General features: G+C 50.4%; 1 protein-coding gene across 3 annotated transcripts in view; it reads left to right on the forward strand.

Moving 5' to 3' along the window:
• Window positions 1–18,983, forward strand: part of LOC119964176 — a 72,675-nt gene that overhangs the window by 28,607 nt on the left and 25,085 nt on the right. For all 3 annotated transcript variants that reach the window (XM_038793465.1, XM_038793464.1, XM_038793463.1), the window contains exon 3: window positions 536–638. In XM_038793465.1, coding sequence (XP_038649393.1) covers window positions 536–638 — 103 coding nt within the window. The remainder of the gene's footprint in view (window positions 1–535; window positions 639–18,983) is intronic.

Genomic DNA, 18,983 nt, shown 5'->3' on the forward strand with positions numbered 1-18,983 from the left:
GCAGCTGAAGCTGCAATATTTACTTTCCTAACCATTCAAGGCCTCAAACACTCCTTTCAGGTTAAGCAGTGTTTCACTTGCATTTCCTTCAATTTGATCTATTGTATTCACTATTCCCAATGTAGTCTCCTTTACACTGGGGAGACTAAATGCAGGCTGCGTGGGTGACTGCTTTGTGGAGCAGCTTCGCCCAATCCACAAGCATGACCCCGCAACCTCCCTGTTAGCACCATGCAGAGCATTGAATTAGCTGCACTTTTTTCCAGGAATCTCTGGAGTAAAACTCCAGCGTTTTTACGCCTGCGTGGGGACATAGTCCCATTTTGGCAGAATCCAGCCCCACGTATTTCCTCCACCCCCAAGCTATCAGTGGAGGATTCTCTTTTCTAATGTTAAAAGTTTTAGGATGTACATTACAAATTTGTTCCAGAGCCAACATGTGCTCTCAACCTTGTCGACTTTAACACTTTTCCTTTTAGATCCAAATTCCAATTTTAACAGATTTGAATATTTTGTCAAATTCTTTTCTATATAGTTTGGCAGGAAACGAGAGGCTTTTAGAGTCATTTACAAAATGCTCCATGAGAATGAAAAATTCAGGACCCGATTGCAGGCTAACAGTCAAAAGAGCACATTAGGTCTGTATCAACATGTTAAGCATCGTGTTTACTAGGAAAATATATAGTAGCTAATTTTGGAGTTAGGAATGGCATGTGCCTATTTATAGCATAATTGTGAATATCCGAATAACGGAAGTTAATTTTAACGTAATTCGGCAGATGGAAAAATCCTGGGATCATGTGATTAACTTACTTTTTATTTCCTAACCATTCAAGGCCTCAAACACTCCTTTCAGGTTAAGCAGTGTTTCACTTGCATTTCCTTCAATTTGATCTATTGTATTCAATATTCCCAATGTGGTCTCCTTTACACTGGGGAGACTAAATGCAGGCTGCGTGGGTGACTGCTTTGTGGAGCAGCTTCGCGCAATCCACAAGCATGACCCCGCAACCTTCCTGTTGCTTGCCATTTTACCTCAACACCTTGCCCACAAGTTCATCCTTGGCTTGTTACACTGCTTCAGTGAAGCCCAACACAAGCTGCAGGAGCAGCATCCCATCTTCTGATTAGGCAAATTACAACCTCAGGAATCAACATTGAGTTCAACAACTTTAGAGTGTGAAATTTCCCCTCCATCTTAAACCACTTTAAAAAAAAAGTCCCATCGATTTATTGTGCTCTATGCAATAACCCTCCCCTTCTTACCACACCAGGCTATTTACATTGTTGCAATCTCTCACAGCTACAGGTTAAATCGAACACATTTCTACCACTCCTTAGTTCTGATGAATAACCAAACAAACTTGAAAAGTTAACTCTGTTTTCTCGGCAGCACGGTGGCGCAGTGAGTAGCACTGCTGCCTCACGGCGCCGAGGTCCCAGGTTCGATCCCGGCTCTGGGTCACTGTCAGTGTGGAGTTTGCACATTCTCCCCGTGTTTGCGTGGGTTTCACCCCCACAACCCAAAGATGTGCAGGGTAGGTGGATTGGACAAGCTAAATTGCCCCTTAATTGGAGAAAATGAATTGGGTACTCTAAATTTAAAAAAAAAACATTTAAAAAAAAACTCTGTTTTCTCTCCGGATGCTGCCAGACCTGCTGGATTTTTCCAGCATTCTATACTTCTGTTCCAGATTCATTTCAAGCATCCACAGTACTTTACTTATTTTACTTTTTATTGATCCAGCAGAGAGTGACATCTGAGAAGATGTAAAATCAGTGTTGCTCTCTATCTCATTAGTTTCCCGACGCGCATGTCTAGTTAAAATTGACATTATGTTAATGCACAGTGGAGGTTTCTGGAACAGGGCATTTGGAATGTTAGTATTCCTCCATTTATGACTGCAATCTGCTCCTTCCGCAATTACTGAAGAGATCTTAGGAGGAACAAAAGAGTGTATTAGACTCCTTCTAACTATATATTTCTAGAAGCCACAAGATTTATCACATCCCTCCATAATATAAATAAGAAAACTAGTGGGTGATGGCAAAATAAATCAATTTGTAATGCCGACTATAAAGTTCAAGTTTCAAGATGCAGATTGTGTCATGAATTTAAAAAAATGTTTTAATGAGCCACTGTTTATTTCATTGATACACATACATATAATAATAGTTGATGTATTACCCATATAGGATACAGCTTTAGGAAAAATTAAACTTCACTTTGGGATGGTAGTGTTTTGCTTTTGGTCAGTATTTAAAATAAATTGTTAATTTATTTTATATATATATATATTTATAATTTCATTGGTCTCCTCACACAAAATATTATTAAAGCAAAAGATGGTGAATTCCATGGACTTTGCAAACTGTCTCTGATACTAGCTACTAATCAAAGAAGTGCATTGATGCAGCAGTAACAATTCACCTAATTTAAAATACTCCATGGACCCCAGTGACTGGTAAGGACTAGATTTGATCCCCTATGACTAAAAATCATGCTCTGAAATTAATCCTAATTATAGTGAGAAACATTTATTTGTTTTTAAAGTTGTTAATTTAGGATATTGTTCATCGGTGATTTTATAATCTTTGTCGGCTTTATCTGATTGGTGTTAGATATTTGCTCCCATTACAAATTAAAATCTTTACAAATTATAATCTTTCTTGTTAGTTCTAGGATTATAATCTAGTAGTGGGAGAATGATCATCACAGATTGCATTATTTTCCATATCTTATTGCTCTCATGTTACTATTTTTGTTAAGAATAAGATCAAAATCTCATCAATCACACTTCATAAAGGTACTTTTGAATCCACAAATTATGCAGGGTTATGATTGTAATGCTGCAGAATGGCCAGTTTGACTAACCTTCACATTTGTACAATAAAATCAAATCATTTTGAAGTAACAAATGCTGGTGATAAAAACAACCAGTGATTAATAATCAATTGCTGGGGGGCAGCTCGGTGGCGCAGTGGGTTAGTCCTGCTGCCTCACGGCGCTAAGGTCCAAGGTTCGTTCCTGGCTCTGGGTCACTGTCCATGTGGAGTTTGCACATTCTCCCTGTGTTTGCATGGGTTTCGCCCCCACAATCCAAAAGATGTGCAGGCTAGGTGGATTGGCCATGTTAAATTGCCCTTAATTGGAAAAAATGAATTGGGTACTCTAAATAATCAATTGCTGGAGGAAAGCTCAGAGGCCCTGCAAAATATGAGGATTACGTAATTTTCTTTCTAGTAAGGACCCGGCATTATGACTAAGTCTATTTATTAGCAAAAGAAAATAAATGTGCAGTTATGATGCTCTGTATTAGTGCAGAAATAACATAATTTCAGAGTGCAATGTTGCAAGGCTCCAGAGAGCATGCCTGGCAAGTGTTTTCAACTTGATTCTGCATCTAGCTTAATTTAAGTACATTGCTAAGCCAGTTTTAGAAAATACTCAGGAGAATTCATGGATTCTTTGCCTCCTTTAGCCAAGATTTTCCTGAGTCTGTGTCCAGGTACGCTGGATGATCTGGTCACCGTGGATGTTCGAAAATTGGGCAGATTGGATATGTGCAATGTACAATTTTTCTCCACTTAAATAAATGGGGGAAAATAGGCTAGGTTTCTTTAGAGAAATGTACTCTGACTTGGATTGTCACATATTTACTGGGGATGGGTGATTCACAGTGGCTGGAAACACACCTAGAACAATCTTCACTTTAATATTTTAAATACGGGAGACTTTTGAACATTCAGAAAAAAAGCAATTTTTATTCCAGAGGACCATGTGGGTTTGGATATGAATGAAAGGGGTAAGTGGTTAAAAGTATGAAAAATGTCAGTTGTTGTGAAAACGGAGCCACCTCACCACCTTCCAGGTAGTGTCCTTGCATGCAACCATTTGTTGATTGATATAGTTGTGCAATACTTAAACATTTTCAAATTTTAAGTGTGCATTCACGGGTTTTCTGGACTTCCTGAATCTGACCAGTCAAGGAAAATGGCAATTAAGGAGGCAAAATCAGTGAAGACAAGTAGCAATCAAGGGGGAAAAATCAAACTCAAGGAAATATTGTAAAAATACTCGATACTCACAGATACTTTTATCTGTTCATGGAAAAGGGTTTATTCACAGCACTTTCGCTGAGAGGTTACTTTCTGCATTTTGTAAAATTTCTCAGTTTCCTGGATGTGCTGGTTTAGGGTGGACCTTGGACTAGGACCAATAGGTTAATCATGCTATTCAAGGACATGTAGCTGAACAGAAAAGATGAGAACAGAGAGCGGAGAAGCAGAGTTACAGATCGCTGGAGATCCCACCTATAAAATTAAGTACAGACTCATTTTATTGCGCGTCACGGTGGCACAGTGGTTAGCACTGCTACCTAACAGCGCCAGGGACCCCTGTTCAATTCCAACCTTGGATGACAGTGTGGGGTTGCGTGTTCCACGTGGGTTTCCTGCAGGTGCTCCTGTCTCTTCCCTCAGAGTAAAGGTGTGCATGTTAGGTTGATTGGTCATGCTATAAATAGGTAGGTGGGGTAACGGGGAATGGGCCTAGATGGAGTGCTCTTTCTGAGGGCCGGTACAGAGTCGATGGGTCGAATTGCCTCCTGCACTGTTGGGATTCAATGTATTTGCCAATTTTGAACAATAGTGACTCGGGAGGCGAGCATGCCAGATAGTGGCAGAGATCTGCAGCCTTCTGGAAGAGGGTTTCCTGACCTGGTGGCCAGACATTAGGAGCCGTTAAAGACACCACTGCCATCAGCCTTTTATTTCCAGATACCCTGTAAAGTTCTGGCGCGGACATATCCCAGTCAGCAGAGCACAATTATTTAAATGGAGTAGGACTGCAGAAAGCTGTACCACGGAGGAATTGGGGGTCCTCATACATAAACCAAAAAAGCTAGCTTGAAAGTTCAGCAGATAATAGGGAAGGCAAATAGAATATTGGCCTTTATTTCAAAGGAAATGGAATACTGTGAAGTTTTGGTCTCCTTATATAAGGATAGATATACTGGTATTGGAGGCTGTCCAGAGAAGGTTCACTCGGTTGATCCTGGGTAGGGAGGGATTTTCTTTGTTTTAAATATTTTTATTAAGGATTTTTAAGGTATCCGAAACAAAGACAATTGTGAACATACATTAAGAACAACAGAAAAGAAAGAAAAAAAAATTAGATATTCATTGATTGTTTTTTGCTATTTACCCCCCCCCCCCCCCCCCCCCCCCCCCTCTCTACTGAACCCCCCTACCCTTCTAATCATCTGGTGTGCCTTCTTTCTTCTTCAGCTCCTATATCTTTTCCTGTATGATTCGGGTGATGCCGTGTATTTTGTTATTTGTTGCGCCTGGGTGGGCTCCATGTTTCTTTGTTCCACCTCCCCGCCCCTATTTCATTGGCATTCGTTTTTGTGTTGTGGCTTTCAGCGCCCTCTCGTTTACTGGCTGTTGACTGCAAACAACTGAGTGAATGGCAGTGCATTTGAATGGCAGTGCAATGAAAGTGCATTTTTTTGAAAGCATTCTTCTGACCCCCGGATGCAACTTTGGCTGGTGTTGCTGATCGCCAGCCGAGCAGGATTCTCCGGCGGGCTATTAGGCCGGCAAAGGCAAGTGCATCGGCCCTACTCCCCATGCATAGATCTGGCTGTTCTGAGATCTCGAGGACTGCCACTCTCGGGCACGGCTCCACCGTCATCCCAACCACCTTGGACATTGCCTCGAAGAAAGCTGTCCAGAATCTGACAAGTTTGGGGCAGGACCAGACCACGTGGGCAAGGTTGGCCAGGCCTCCTTGGCACCGTTCATATTTAAATTCCACCTACAGGAAGAACCTGTCCACAACCACACAACAGCCGTTGCTAGAGGACCTACTGGATGCAAACATTAGGGAAGGGGGACTGCTGCGACATGTATGGACTACTACTGGGTAGGGCAAACACACATTGAGATTGAGTGGAGTGGCGCAGCAATGACAATCTATCTCTCAATGCCAGCGAAACTAAAGAGCTGGTATTGACTACAGAAAGCAAAGTACTGCACACACCCCTGTCAGCATCAATGGGGCCAAGGTGGAGATGGTTAGCAGTTTCAAATTCCTAGGGGTACACATCTCCAAAAATCTGTCCTGGTCAACCCACGTCGACGCTACCAGCAAGAAAGCACAACAGCGCCTATACTTCCTCAGGAAACTAAGGAAATTTGGCATGTCCACATTAACTCTTACCAACTTTTACAGATGCACCATAAACAGCATCCTTTCTGGCTGCATCACAGCCTGGTATGGCAACTGCTCGGCCCAAGACCGCAAGAAACGTCAGAGAGTCGTGAACACAGCCCAGTTCATCACACAAACCTGCCTCCCATCCATTGACTCCATCTATACCTCCCGCTGCCTGGAGAAAGCGGGCAGCATAATCAAAGACCCCTCCCACCCGGCTTACTCTTCCAACTTCTTTGGGCAGCAGGGTAGCATGGTGGTTAGCATAAATGCTTCACAGCTCCAGGGTCCCAGGTTCGATTCCCAGCTGGGTCACTGTCTGTGTGGAGTCTGCACGTCCTCCCCCTGTGTGCGTGGGTTTCCTCCGGGTGCTCCGGTTTCCTCCCACAGTCCAAAGATGTGCGGGTTAGGTGGATTGGCCATGCTAAATTGCCCGTAGTGTCCTAATAAAAAAAAAAAAAAAAGTAAGGTTAAGGGGGGGGGGGGGGGGTTGTTGGGTTATGGGTATAGGGTGGATACGTGGGTTTGAGTAGGGTGATCATGGCTCGGCACAACATTGAGGGCCGAAGGGCCTGTTCTGTGCTGTACTGTTCTATGTTCTTTCATCGGGCAGGAGATACAAAAGTCTGAGAACACGTATGAACAGACTCACAAACAGCTTCTTCCCCGTTGTTACCAGACTCCTAAATGACCCTCTTATGGACTGACCTCATTGACACTACACCCCTGTATGCTTCACCCGATGCCGGTGTTATGTAGTTACATTGTGTACCTTGTGTTGCCCTATTATGTATTTTCTTTTATTTCCTTTTCTTTTCATGTACTTAATAATCTGTTGAGCTGCTCGCAGAAAATTACTTTTCACTGTACCTGGGTACACGTGACAATGAACAAAATCCAAACTGGCGAGACAAGAGAAAAATGGGAGGAGGCATTATGGCTTGAAATTGGGTGGGGACTCTGGAGCGAAGCATTGCATTGGGCCAACTCCACCTCCACTTGCACAAGGCTATTCCTAATGCAACTGGAAGTGGTATACAGGCCACTTAATTAGGGAGTGATTTTCTGATGAGAGGTTGAGTAGGTTGGGCCTGTACTCACTGCAGTTTAGAAGAATGAGAGGTGACCTCATTGAGATTTATAGGGTCCTCAGCGGGCTTGACAGGGCAGATATTGAGAGGTTTTTCCCCTTGTGGGAGGGTCTATGACCAGAGGGTTTAATCTCAGAATAAGGGGTCACCCATTTAAGACGGAGATGAGGATAAATTTCTTCTCTCAGAGCGTAGAGAAACTGTGCATTTCCTTACCACAGAGGGCTGTAGAGGCTGGGCCATCAAGTATGTTTCAGGCTAGGGCAGCACGGTGGCACAGTGGTTAGCATTGCTGCCTACGGCGCTGAGGACCCGGGTTCGAATCCTGGCCCTGGGTCACTGTCCGTGTGGAGTTTGCACATTCTTTCCATGTCTGCGTGGGTTTCACCCCCACAACCCAAAAGATGTGCAGGATAGGTAGATTGGCCACGCTAAATTGCCCCTTAATTGGAAAAAATAATTGGTTACTGTAAATTTAAAAAAAAGTATGTTTCAGGCTAAGATAGATTTTTAACCAGTAAAGAATCAAGGGTTATGGGATATGGTGGGAATGTGGAGTTGAGGATTGCCACATCAGGGGCGAAATTCTCCGACCCCACGCAGGGTCGGAGAATCGGCTGGCGGCGGCGTTATTCCCGCTCCCGCCGGGTTTTGAATTTTCCGAGCGGCCAAAAACCGGCGTTGTGCAAATCCCGCCGGCAGCCTCTGAGAACAGCTGGCGCCGGCGGGAAGTCATTGACTTTTCACAGTCAGAAATTCTCGGTGCCGGATGGGCCGAAGTCCCGCCGACGTGGCCACGGGTCACGTCGGCGAAAAACACAGTAGCTTTAAAACGGCGTCAACCATTGATGATGGTTGGAAGAGTGATGCCTAACCAGGCAATATTCCTAGGTTTAGGCAGATTGCAATATACTCACCAAAGCCCTGCTCTCAGCCAGAGGACAGACGGGACTCCCTCTCTCTGTCTCTCTCTCTCTCTGTCTGTCCCCACAATCTCCCTCTCTCTCTCTCTCTCAAACAAAGACAAGGCAGCTGGGAGGAAGGGGAGCCTTGAGGAAGATCTGCTGATGCCCCCATCCAATGGATGCCCGGGGCCAACGCACCGTCGCCCCCCCCCCCCCCCTCTGCACGCCGCTGCCCCCTACCCCTCCCCCTCCCGCAACCCCTACCCCCCCACCCCTACCCCCCACCCCTACCCCCACCACCTCCACCCCTACCCCCCCCCACCCCTACCCCCCCCACCACCACCCCACAAACGGCGGTACTCTCCCCCCCCCCCTTCGACTGGAAGACTTGAGGTTCCATTGACACAAAACTGCCTAACAAGGGAGTCCAAACTGGTACATAAACTGCAGATGTGTTGGAAGAGGATCCCAAAGGAGGGTGGAATTTATATTGGCTGGTTCTTGATAACAGGAGCGAGGTGAAGCAACATAGACAATATTTGTCTTTGGAGTGATATTAATTTGTATCCAGAAGAGTCATGGGCGGAATTCTCCGACCCCCCGCAGGGTCGGGGAATCGCCCGGGGCAGGCTTAAATCCCGCCCCCACTGTGGCCGTAATTCTCCGCCACCCGGGAATCGGCGGGAGCGGGAATCACGCCCTGCCGCGGCGATTATCCGGCCCGCGATGGGCCAAAGTCCCGCCGCTGTCAGGCCTCTCCCGCCGAAGTGGTTTAAGCCACCTCTGTGCCGGCAGGATTAGTGGCGCGAGCGGGCCCCTGGGGTCCTGGGGGGGGGGGGGGCAGGGCAATCGGACCCCGGGGGATGCCCCCAAGGTGGCCTGGCCCGCTATTGGGGCCCACCGATCGGCGGGCGGACCAGTGCCGTGGGGGCACTCTTTTTCTTCCGCTGCCGCCACGGCCTCCACCATGGCGGAGGCGGAAGAGACCCCCTCCACCGCGCATGCGCCAGTGGTGACGACAGCGGCTGCTGACGCTCCGGCGCATGCGCAGCCTCCCGGCGAAGGCCTTTCGGCCAGCCCCGACGCCGGCCGGCGTAGCGCCAGAGGCTGTTGGCGCCAGTCGGCGGAGCGGGAGCCACTCCGGCGTGGGCCTAGCCCCTAAAGGTGCGGAATCTCCTTTAGAATCTCCGCACCTTTGGGGAGGCCCAATGCCGGAATGGTTGGCGCCACTCCGCTACGTCGGGACCCCCCCCGCCCCGCCGGGTAGGGGAAAATTTCGCCCCATACCTCAGAAGCCATAGTGTCACTGTGCCAACAAGGATTACGGTTTCTCAACTTTTATCCACCAGCCTCCCATTCCCCCTGTTTTTGGACATGGTCAAAATTCACTCCTCCAATTGGTTATAGAATGTAAATCACCTGTGTACCCCAGGTGTTCAGCAACCCCTGCTTTTTGGGGTTATAAACTCCAGGGGCGGAATTCTCCGACCCCCTGCCGTGGACCGAATTCTCTGCCACCCGGGAATCGGCGGGGGCGGGAATCGCACCGCGCCGGTCGGCGGGCCCCCCGTGGCGATTCTTCGGCCCGCGATGGGCCGAAGTCACGCCGATGACAGGCCTTTCCCGCCGGCGGGACTCAAAGCACGTCTGGTGCCGGCGGGATTGGCGGCGCGGGCAGGCGCCGGGGTCCTTGGGGGGGGGGGGGGGGGGGGGGGCGCGAGGCGATCTGGCCCTGGGGGGTGCCTCCATGGTGGCCTGGCGTGCGATGGGCGGGCGGGCCTTTGCTGTGGGGGCGCTTTTTCTTCCGCCCCGCCATGGCCTTCACCATGGCGGGGGCGGAAGAGACCCTCTCCCCTGCGCATGCGCCAGTATGATGTCAGCAGCCACTGACGCTCCGGCACATGCGTGGACTTCCGTCGGTAGCGAAGGCCTTTCGGCCCCCTCTGGCGGGGCGACAAAGGCCATTCGCGCCGGCCGGCGGAGCGGGAGCCACTCCGGCACGCACCTTTGTGGAGGCCCAACGCCGGAGTGGTTCACGCCACTCCGTCCCGCCGGGACCCCCCGCCCCGCCGGGTAGGGGAGAATCCCGGCCCAGATGTTTCCATTCCATCACAAACAAAGGTCAGATACAGAAAAATAATAAAGTCACATTCTCTTACCAACATATTTTAACCAACCCCCCCCCCACATTAACGCTATTAAAATCAACAGTTAAGACCACCTCCTCTTATAATACCAGAGAATAAAGTTTTCCTCTCTGGTACAGATCAGTTACAACGATGCATGATTTTTTCATATCAAAAAGTCAAAACTAAACTACTTAATTTAAAATATGGTTATATATCAATAGATATTAAAGATTGTAAAAATTAATAGAATGTTCAATATCCTATATTAGGTGTTACTGGAAGCACCAGATCAGAAGAGGCCATTTCGAGCAAATGCTTGATATTATCGCAAACTACAATTTGCCCAGACCGGTGGATCCCAATATGCTAACTGCCACACCTCAATCAAAACTGCTAATCATGTAATTGCTCCGATAACAGTCACTATGATATGTCTAGTTTCCTGGGTTGCATTCCTCCAGCAGGGAAGTAAGCAGCAGGGCTACTAACAATCAATGGCAATGTTGGGGGACAACACCAAGAAGGAAGCCTGGTTGACTCTGGATCCCTCCCTGTAAGGAGCAGTGTATTTGATGAACTAAGGAGCAGAGATGGATGCCATTAGGCAAGGGAGAAAGCATGAAGACCTGATCCAGTACTTGTGAGTCGCAATGTTGGAGGAGTCTACAGCAGCCCATGAGTGTGGCTAGGTAGTCTGGAATAGAATTGGAATCCTAGTCAAATTGATTGCAGCAGCCGTGACTCAGAGAAGTTTCATAAGAGTGAGACAGTAGGACTGCAGCCAGGAGTTGTGGAGCAGATCAAAGTTGATGAGTGATTGCGTTGAAAAGTCAAGGCCCTGAATAGGACAACGATCTGGAGCATTAGCAATAATTATTCTTCATAAATAATTTGCTTCTTGTAGTTACACTTTCCGTTGGCAGGTGATTTGCTATAAATGGAATGAACTTTGATGTGAATTCTCTGTTCAGCACGCCAGACGCGTGAATCGCAATTGGGCAGAAAATCGAGGGTCAGCTGAAAATTGAGGTCGGCGCCCAATGATCCGTCATGCTCCGGTGCCTTGCTGGTGGCGTGAATGCATTCCACGCCCCCCCCCCACCGGCGTGAGTATACAAAACATAAAGTAGCATGCTTTAACATCATTACCGGGCTCCCTGTACTCTCCGGCCTGACATGACACTCTGCCCCCACAAGGCGGAAGTGACGCCAGCCTGGCTCACTTGTGGTATTTAAACACGGGGATTGGGCACCGTGGCTGCTGAGGGAGAGAGAAGAGGTACGAAAAGTGCCCAAAATCGCAATGGTGGGCTTGCAGTTGTGCCGCTGGCTCGGTTGGTGGGGGGGGGGGCTGCTGATACACTGCTGGGTTGGGGGGGGGGGGGGGGGAGGGACTGCTGATACACTGCTGTGGGGGGGGGGGGCTGCTGATACACTGCTGGGGGGGGGCTGCTGATACACTGCTGGGGGGGGGTGCTGATACACTGCTGGGGGTGGGGGGGGCTGCTGATACACTGCTGGGGAGGGAGGGGGGGGCTGCTGATACACTGCCCCTCTCAGGGCGGATGCCCCACCAGTGCCACTATCAGCTAGCGTACCCCATGGGACCACCCACCAACATCCAGCCCGTATGGCAGCTTAAACTCTGCCCCGACCCATCCTGCCCCCAAAGAGGCAGACACAACCCGTGTGTTGCACACAGGATCCACAGCACCTTGCAGCCATGGACCCAACAGGTGCCTATCCCCTCGCCCAACCTCATCCTTGGGCTCTGCCCTCATGCATGACATCAAGCATGGAGCCTATCTGTGGTACATGGTTTCACTCCTCCTCCACAACCAGGTGCTACCCTGCTAGCGTGGTATCACATGGCCTACCCACGGAAGACACCCACAATAGACCCCTCAGGATAGTGCAGAACAAGTGTCGCAGTGTGTATCGCTGGCATGGTTAGTGCCAGGTACTGCTACCCCTGCTGGCAAGAATGGGTGACAAAGTTGGAGGCTCTCCCAGTGCCAGGCACCGAAGGGGATGCCGCATCAGACCTCATGTATATTACAGTGCTCATCATTTGAGGACTTCAAGTGTGTCGCCTACGGCTGCGCAGGGAGGCCATGCGACAGCACTGCCGGATTATGGCGCATTTGGAACCGGGAGGACATCCGCTGGCATGGTTAGTGCCAGGTACTGCTACCCCTGCTGGCAAGAATGGGTGACAAAGTTGGAGGCTCTCCCAGTGCCAGGCACCGAAGGGGATGCCGCATCAGACCTCATGTATATTACAGTGCTCATCATTTGAGGACTTCAAGTGTGTCGCCTACGGCTGCGCAGGGAGGCCATGCGACAGCACTGCTGGATTATGGCGCATTTGGAACCGGGAGGACATCCGCTCCCGGTGGCTGTCAAGGCGACGGTCGACCTGATTGTCTATGCCATGGGGTTCTTTCAGGTGGGGACCTGTCTGGGATCCCCAGACCTTTGTACACACGTGCATCCACCTATCACGGTTTCCCTGTATCCCCGGTGGTGCACTATATAAACTTCACTGCGGACTGAGCCCACCAGGTCGCCCGAGCAGCAGGAGTTTGTTATCATCCTCCATCCCATGGGTCAGACCTGCTGACACTGCCGACCGGGGCCACCAGTTTGTAGCGAAGCTGGAGGGAAGTTCGAAGTGGGGTGCAAGTGCTATGGGTGGGGGAGGGGGGGTGATGTAGTGCAGGAAAGAGGGACAGAGGCATGCCCCAGCCCCAGTGGGTGATCAATGGGATACACAACCATTACGAGCACCACTGCATGAGGGGTTTGCCTTTCATAAGTCGGAAGGTTTCCCACTCCATGGATGTGCAGGTGTTTGAACACCGGCTGCACATATGCGCCTGATATCCAGGCAGCGTGCACGACGCACCTCTGTTGAGAGGTTGGTTCTTCGGCAACAGCTTATTCGCTGCGGTCGTCGCCAAAGACCGCACGGAGAACTGTTAAGGTGATGCCCATGCAGTAACCAAAAAATGACATTGAGTGGTGCAGAGGCATCCTGAAAATGTGGTTCAGGTGCCCCGACTGCTCTTGTGGGGCTCTCCCACATCGTGCTGGCCTGCTGTGTCCTCCACAACATCACATTGCAGAGGGGCGACATGCTGCAGGTGGCTGTCAAGGAGGTTGCGGATGAGGGCGACGATGAGCAGAGCATAGGGCCCAGGAGGCCGCAAGACGTGTGCACCAGGGTTGCCGTGCACGGGACAACCTAATCATCTCCAGGTTTATTGACTAGGCAGCCTGGCCGCTGGCAGTTCAACCATCCCATTCCACTCTCACATACCCTGCCTCTCCATGGCCACCCACCACCTCCTCTGTCCCTCCTTCCTGCACTCCATCACCCCCACCCCCAACACAGCACCTGCACCCCACTTCGAACTTCCCTCCAGCTTCGCTACAGGCTGGTGGCCGCGGGTCGGCAGTATCAGCAGGTCTGGCCCATGGGATGGAGGATGAAGGCGGCCCGAAGTGTGATATGCTCTGGTTCTTCACATTGTTTCACAATCGGAATCATGCCCTGGTGTTCCCTGCATATGTGCTGGACATTCCATCACTGGCCCACAGACCTTCAGGGGGTGAGTGAGTGGGGATTGGGCCCGGGGTGGGGAGGTGGGTGGTGGTTATTGGGGTGGTGAGCATTGATGGGCCTGCCACACCCTCTTCACCCAGCCCATCCCTCACACCCTTCGGACAGAGGACCGAGGCAGTTCGGAGCATCGGTGAACAAGTGTTGTGTAAGTATTGTGCCCTAGCTCCTAATGCTAACTTGGGGGTTCACTGTGCCAACTTAAGTGGTAGTCTATCTTTCTAATCTTACATGTCCTAAGTCATTGCATAAATATATCGTCTTGCCTCGCTTGCGAACTGGAATAATGGGTGCAGCCCACTCAAAAACCTGGGCAGGCTGAATTATTCCCAGGTTCCACTTTTTCTTTTGGGGTATAAAGAACTAGCCTGGTCTTGAGGAAGAGTGATGTTGCCTGGAATTCGATGTGTATTTTAGCTTCAGTTTTTTCATTAATCCTGGAAAACAGTGTCATATTTTCTCAACAGTTCCGGAATTCAGTTGGACATCAAATTATTATTTCTGAGCAGTCTAGTTTTATTCTTTGCATCCAATCTTGACCCAAAAGACTGGGCGCCTCCCCTCTCTGGCCATCACAGGATGCTGGGCTACCTGCAGTTTGTGGCAGACTGGAACAGCAGCAATGCCATTAACATGAATTGGGTCTCCAATAAAGGTTCTCAGTTAGATGGACCTGTGTTCACCTGGTGCGTTCAGTGGCTTATTTCATTCACTGAGGTGCTCCCCAGCAACAGTGGCTGAATCTCTGGTGTCTACCTCCATCTGTAGATGCTTGCCATTCACCTGTACTGTCACTGCAGTGGGCACAGATTTAACAGCAGCCACCTGATACAGAGAATATGCAGCAGCATCAGCACAGCTTCCGCAGTGTCAGTTGACTCAATCAGATTTGCACTCTGACCTGCTGTTGGTTTATTTTTTGTTTTGCATTTCCTAGCTATGTGTCTGCTCTTGTGGCAATATAGCACTATGCTTCTCTAAATCGGAATGTCTCTGCTCTATGATTCCCTACATATCTATAGCAAATGCCTGACTTGTCAAGTGACAAATTGGAAGTAAGCTTCCAGACTTGTGGTTTGGGAATCACGCTAAAAATCTGTTATGCCACCCTTTACGTTATATTTGGCATCAGGCTTCTGCCTCGCATGGTGCAGTGCTTCATTGTTCATGTGCTGCATATCTTTTGCGTAATTCTCCATGGCGAGAGAAAGTTCCAAAATTGTTTTGAAATCACTGCCTGGTTCTGCAAAGAAACATTGTTTTATGGCATAGCCATTCTACTCGCATAAAAACTGTTCCACAGCATATCATTCAAGGCATCCTCAAACTCAACAGTACTCAGTGAGCTGTTTCAGGTTCGCCATAAAGTTGGGAATAGGTTCTCCCGGAGCATGAGTCTCTCATGTTAAACTTTAAAAAAAAACTTAGAGTACCAAATTCATTTTTTCCAATTAAGGGGCAATTTAGCGTGGCCAATCCAGCTAGCTTGCACATTTTTGGGTTGTGGGGGTGAAACCCACAAAAACAGAGAGAATGTGCAAACTCCACACCAACAGTGGCCCAGAGCCAGGATCGAACCTGGGACCTCGGCGCCGTGAGACTACAGGGCTAACCCACTGCGCCACCGTGCTGTGCCTCATGTTAAACGAAGGACAACATAATGACAGACAGTTTTGGCTGAAAATGTGACTTGACAAGCTCCACAAACTCATTGTACGGCTTAGCACTGGATGCAACCACGGCCTTCCGGTTTCTGGTCAGGTAATTCACTTACCCACACATCAAGCAGGAAACCTCACCATTTAGCCTCATGAATAATTTCATCTGCTGGAAATAGAAACGAAGTCTCTGAACGTATTGGCTGGGATTCTCCGATCCAGCGCCGGGTCGGAGAATCGACAGGAGGGCGCGCGAATCCCGCAATGCCGCTCCGACGCCGGGCGGCCATGCTCCGCCGACTGGAGAATCGGCACCAATTGTGCCGGCGCGGTCACCGCAGCGCCAGTCGGGGGCTGTTGAAAGCGTCCGCCCCCCCCCTCCGGCGATTCTCTGCACTCAACCGGCCGAGTGCCTGCCGGGTCCCGCTGGTGTGGGTTATGTGTGGTCCTACTCAGGGGGGAACTCTGGCTATGGGGGCTGTCCTAGTTGGGGGGGGGGGGCCTCCACGGTGGACAGGCCCTGCGATCAGGGGCAACCGATCGGCGGGCGGGCTCATTCCGGGGTGGGGTGGCCTTATGTTCCTCAGCGCCGGGCCCCTGTAGGGCTCCGCTATGTTGCCCGCGGGCCGGAGCGGAGACGACTGTGGCGTGCGCGGACCCACTATGGCCGTGGAGCGTATGTGCGGACCTGCGCTAGCCATGGCGGGCCAGCTTTCGGCACCGGCGCAGTGCACAGCACTCTGGCGCCGTTCCAGCCCCCTAAGAAGGGGTGAATGCCTGGGCCTGGAGGCCCGTTGACGCCGGCGTTGCTTGCGCCGGTTTTGACGCCGGCGCCAACACTTGGCTGGGAGTTCGTAGAATCCTGGCCACTGACTCCTGTTCTCACCATCGGCATCGTATGGATTGATCCTCCCAAAGAACAGCATGATCAGCAAATCTTTTTATTTGTTTGTGCAGGTGGCTGGCTGTGTTGTTTATTTTGTTTACTGCTTTAAGAGCATTGCTGCTTTATGAGCATGTGGTGAATGTATAAATACGGTTAATTCACCAGTATACTGTATTACATTATACCATGTTATTAACCCTTTGGGCACCATCTATGGGCCACTGTGTGGCTTCACCCACAGGGGGAGATGTGGAGCATGTACGGGCTCCGCCCATGGCTCCGCCCCTTATAGGAAGTAGAAGAGCAGCAGACCTGCGGGACCGCCTTCAGTATTGTACCGGTCGCAGGCAGGCAAAGTTGTAAGCTGATTAAAACCACTGTTTACTTCGACACGAGTCTTCGAATGAATTGATGGTCGCATGAATTTAATCAGCTTAAAGAACTACTATGGAGTCAGCCCTCAAACCTGACAGACTGGAACTCGATCCACAGGCCGCGGAGTCGGAATAAATTTTTTCACATTGGCCTTCGGTGTTTCAAGGCCTACCTGGCCGCGTCGTCGACATCATCCGTCACGAACGAACAGAAATTGAGTCGCCTCCATGCACGGGTGAGCCATCGCATTTCTGCCCAACTCGACGAAGCCACCTCCTATACTGAGGCCCTCGCGATATTCGAACGCATCTACGTGCGGCCTGTGAATGAAGTCTAAGCGCGACATATCTTCACTACTCGCCGCCAGCGCCCCGGGGAGTCGCTAGATGACTATCTGCGCGACCTCAAAGCCCTCGCGCGCGACTGTAACTATCAGGCCGTTACAGCCACTCAGCACATGGAACTCGCTGTCCGAGACGTTTACGTTGCGGGGGTCCGATCGAACTATCTGAGGAAGAGCCTGCTCAAAAAAGGGTCCAGGACCTGGAGGACACGGTAAAACTGGTGACCTAGCTGGAGGTCGCTTTTCAGAGTCTCACTGCGTTCCCGGCCGATCACGCGACTCCCTCGTGAGCCCCCGACCAGAGACTACCCCAGGCATGCGCGCGTGGCCGCCTGCCCACCACGGGGGGCTATCTTGCCATTTTTGCGGCCAGCCTCAACACGCCAGGCAACAATGCCCGGCCCGCAACACGAATTGCAGCAGCTGAGGGCGAAAAGGACACTTCGCAAAGGTCTGCCTGGCCAAGCCTAAACACTTGAACTCGAACACACAGACTCGATCCACCGACTCTCAGGTCTGCAGATCCCGTAATGTGGCAGTTTGTCTGCCGACTCTGACTCCGCACAACACGTGGGACTCACAGGGGCCGCGATATTGGCCATCCTCCCCCACGCAGCCGGCCACGTGCGATCCATGGGGGCCGCCATCTTGGGCGCTATCTTCCTCGCCGCCCGCCATGTGTGATCAACGGGGGCCGCCATCTTGGCCATCACCTGCTACGCCGCTCGACGCGTGCGACCTGCTCGGACAGTCATCGGGGGCCGCCCCAGCACCGCCGACCACGCCGCTGACTACCCTCAACTCAGTGCAGTCACCTTGGATAAGTCAAGACCCAAGCACCTCAAAAGCTCCATGATGGCCATCCGGGTTAACGGATACGAGACACCTTGCCTTGTTCGACTCCGGGAGCACCGAGAGCTTTGTTCACCCGGATCTGGTAAGACGCTGTTCGCTCCCGATATTCCCGACGCAACAAACAATCTCCCTTCACATTCTCACTCCACAGTATAAATATTTCCCACTCTGTCTGTTAGCTTTGACAAAGAGTCATCGGACTCGAAACGTGAGCTCTTTTCTCTCCCTACAGATGCTGCCAGACTTGCTGAGATTTTCCAGCATTGTCCCTTTCGTTTCAGATTCCGCAGTAATTTGCTTTTAAACAATCTCCCTCTCCTCTGGGTTGCACTCAGTACAAATCCAAGGGCGCACTACTGCAACCTTAGCGATACAGGGCGCCGAGTATACTAATTTTCAATTGTACGTGCTCCCAGACCTCTGCGCCCCTCTCCTCTTAGGACTCGATTTTCAGTGCAATCTCAGGAGCCTAACTCTTAGTTTTGGCGGACCCCTGCCCCCGCTCACCATATGCAGCCTCGCAACCCTAAAAATCGACCCCCCTCCCCTCTTCGCTAACCTCACCACGGACTGCAAGCCAGTAGCCACTCGAAGCAGGAGGTATAGTCTGCAGGACAGGGCATTTATTAGGTCCGAGGTCCGGCATCTCTTGCGGGAAGGAGTCATAGAAGCCAGCAATAGCCCCTGGAGAGCTCAGGTGGTGGTCGCCAAGAGCGGGGAAAAGTTCCGGATGGTGGTTGATTACAGCCAGACTATTAACCGGTTTACGCAACTTGATGCGTACCCCCTTCCCCGGATTGCAGACATGGTAAATCAGATCGCGCACTATCGCGTGTTCTCCATGGTGGATCTGAAGTCTGCATACCACCAGCTCCCAATCCGCCCGGAGGACCGCC

Source organism: Scyliorhinus canicula, chromosome 4 (assembly GCF_902713615.1).
Source record: "Scyliorhinus canicula chromosome 4, sScyCan1.1, whole genome shotgun sequence".
In the NCBI taxonomy this organism is placed as follows: domain Eukaryota; kingdom Metazoa; phylum Chordata; class Chondrichthyes; order Carcharhiniformes; family Scyliorhinidae; genus Scyliorhinus; species Scyliorhinus canicula.